General features: G+C 58.6%; 1 protein-coding gene across 1 annotated transcript; it reads left to right on the top strand.

Annotated features, from left to right (window-relative positions):
* Window positions 1-23: 23 nt before the first annotated feature.
* Window positions 24-1,889, top strand: VOLCADRAFT_101004 (uncharacterized protein; the record flags this gene model as incomplete). Its single annotated transcript, XM_002959475.1, has 3 exons — window positions 24-632; window positions 1,008-1,184; window positions 1,419-1,889. Coding segments are annotated over 3 exons (1,257 nt in total), but the record flags the coding sequence as incomplete, so codon positions are not given.
* Window positions 1,890-2,394: the final 505 nt, after the last annotated feature.

Below are 2,394 nucleotides of genomic sequence, written 5' to 3'. Positions count from 1 at the left end.
TGCCCTGGCTTTGTCGTTACCAGCGAGTGTATCGACCGCCCCGGGTATTCCGCGACGCTGAGGTGCGTGAGAGCGTGTGCCTGTTGCTGGAGCGCACCCGCGGTGGCCGGTTTGTAGCGGGATGGGCATGGCTGGCGGTGAGGCCTGAGCCCGCAGCGGTGGGGCAGTTGGCGAAGTCGGAGGAGGAGGAGGAGGAGGAGGAGGAGGGACATGAGCTGGCGTCGATCGGTGCTGCGAAGGCTGCAACACGTGCAGGAGCTTTAGCAACAGCCGCCCCTGGCGTTATGGACGACACGCAGCCGTCAGGGACAGAGCAGCAGCGGCGACGGCGAGGGCGACAACAGCAGCAGCAGCAGCTGCGCTGGGTCAAGGCCTGGGTTGGGGTCTGGTACCGGGTCGTGGATTGGTGGTTTCGGAGCTCCTGGGTCACGGCCCTGTGGGGGTTTGGCAACGCGGGGGTTGAGGTGGGCATGGAGACGCAAGCAGCAGAGGATGAGGAGGCAGTAGCGGTGGTTGCGGCTGTAGGTGGCGGCGGGTTTCGGGGCGGCTGGTCACCGAGGGGCGGGCGGCCTTTGCGGCGGCTGCACCTTGGAGCGCCTCACCCCAGCTTTGAGGGACCCGTGGACCTGCAGGTGCTGCGGGGGAGAGGCCGCTGCGGGGGAGAGCTTAATTTAGAACCACCAACACGTCACCTCAGGGCTCCGTGTATCGGCTGTCACGTTCTCATATCCTCCATCTCTCTCCGCCTCCAACCCGCGGACGGCCCCCGCGTTCACCCATGTTATGATTATTTAATTTTATTCATCGATGCGGCCGTGCCCTTGCCGCGGGCTGTGAAAATGTACGTCTGCTGCTGCTGCTGCTGCTGCTGCTGCTGGTGGACCAGCTGAAAGGTCAGCTGCTGCTGCTATGGCCACAGTCTGACAGTCACTGATGAAAAAACGTTCACACAATCCGTTCACACATTATGTCTCGCTTCGACCTCCCCTGCCCTCGACCTGCTCCAGGCGGTGGCGCTGTTCCGAGGGCTGCCCTCCCTCGCTCGGAGTGTGGTGGTGTCCGGGAAGCACCGCCGGGCGACAGCCGCAGACAGCGCCTGCCTGCCGGGATTTGGCTACCCAGCCAGCGATCCGAGCCACAACGACCGGGATGCCTTCAACATCATCTCGTTTGCGCTGCTTCAAGTGGAAAAGGAGGAGCTGGGTGCAGGCTGTAGCGCAGGTGGCCGCGGCGATGGTGCCAACAGCAGCGACATCGCTGACAACAACAGTGGCAGCGGTAGAGGTCACGGCGGCGATGGCGATGATTATGGTGGTGGTGATGGTGATGGTGGTGGTGATGGTGGTGGTGATGGTGGTGGTGGTGGTGGTGGTGGTGTTAGGGGGGCAACCGTTGGGGGCCAAGCCGTGTTTCTGCAGCTCCACGGCAAGAAGGAGGAGAGCTGTCCTGTCAGCACTGTCTTCGCCTCCGGCGGGTTCGGAAGTAATGCTACAGCCTTCTACAGCCGCAAGGACACGGCAGTAGCGGCCCTGGTGGCGGCGCTGGAAGAGGTCACCGGAGCAGCAGCAGCAGCAGCGGCGGCGCCTCCGCCCCCGCCAGCAGGCACCAGTAGCAGCAGTGGCGGCTGGACGGTGAGCCTGCCGCCAGATGACCCGGCGTGTGCTCTAACAGCTACTCGCAATGTGTTCGGCAGGGGTGTCAACGGCGTACCACGGCGGGATGTGTGCACCAGGCCGGCGGATGCTGGCGGCGGGAGCGGCGGCAGAAGCTGCTTCGGGTCGTTTGTGCACGTAGAGCAGGCAGAGGCGGCACGGGCGCCTGCGGTGTGGGCTCTGTGGGTCGAGGCGCTACAGATGCTGCAGAGCTGGGCTAGGGTTGGTGATCTGTAAACCATGTATGTATGTATTATGTATATTGCAAAAACATATGCACGTGCATGTGCATGTGCATGTGCATGTGCATCTTACGGCTCAAGGCCCAGTCCAGAAAGGGTTCGTAGTGCTGCAGTTCGGTCATTCGACTAAAGGCGCTACTTAAGAGAGAGTGTGTCTGAGTGTCGCGGAGGAGTGTTCCGTTTGAGGTCCAATTATTTAAATAAAAAAGTGTGATTTTTTGAGTTGGGTAGATTGTTGCTGCATGTCTCTCTCTCTATATATATATATATATACGTAGATCGTAACTGGTTCAGTAAGCTAGAAGTGATAGAATATGAAGAAAAAAAAGAAATCAGTGAGCGCCGATAGCCGAAATAGAACCAGTAACAAAATTAATAAAATCCACTATGGAAAATATGATTATCATCTTTTGAAATTTCCGGAAGTTGTTGAGTTTTATTTAGCCGATCTTGGAAATGTTGACGATAGGTTTTAACGTTTTTCTTTAAGTAACTCCAAT

Source organism: Volvox carteri (assembly GCF_000143455.1).
Source record: "Volvox carteri f. nagariensis unplaced genomic scaffold VOLCAscaffold_278, whole genome shotgun sequence".
NCBI classification, from domain to species: Eukaryota; Viridiplantae; Chlorophyta; class Chlorophyceae; order Chlamydomonadales; family Volvocaceae; genus Volvox; species Volvox carteri.
The sequence above is the reverse complement of the archived record's forward strand: the minus strand, read 5'-3'. Positions and strand labels throughout refer to the sequence as shown.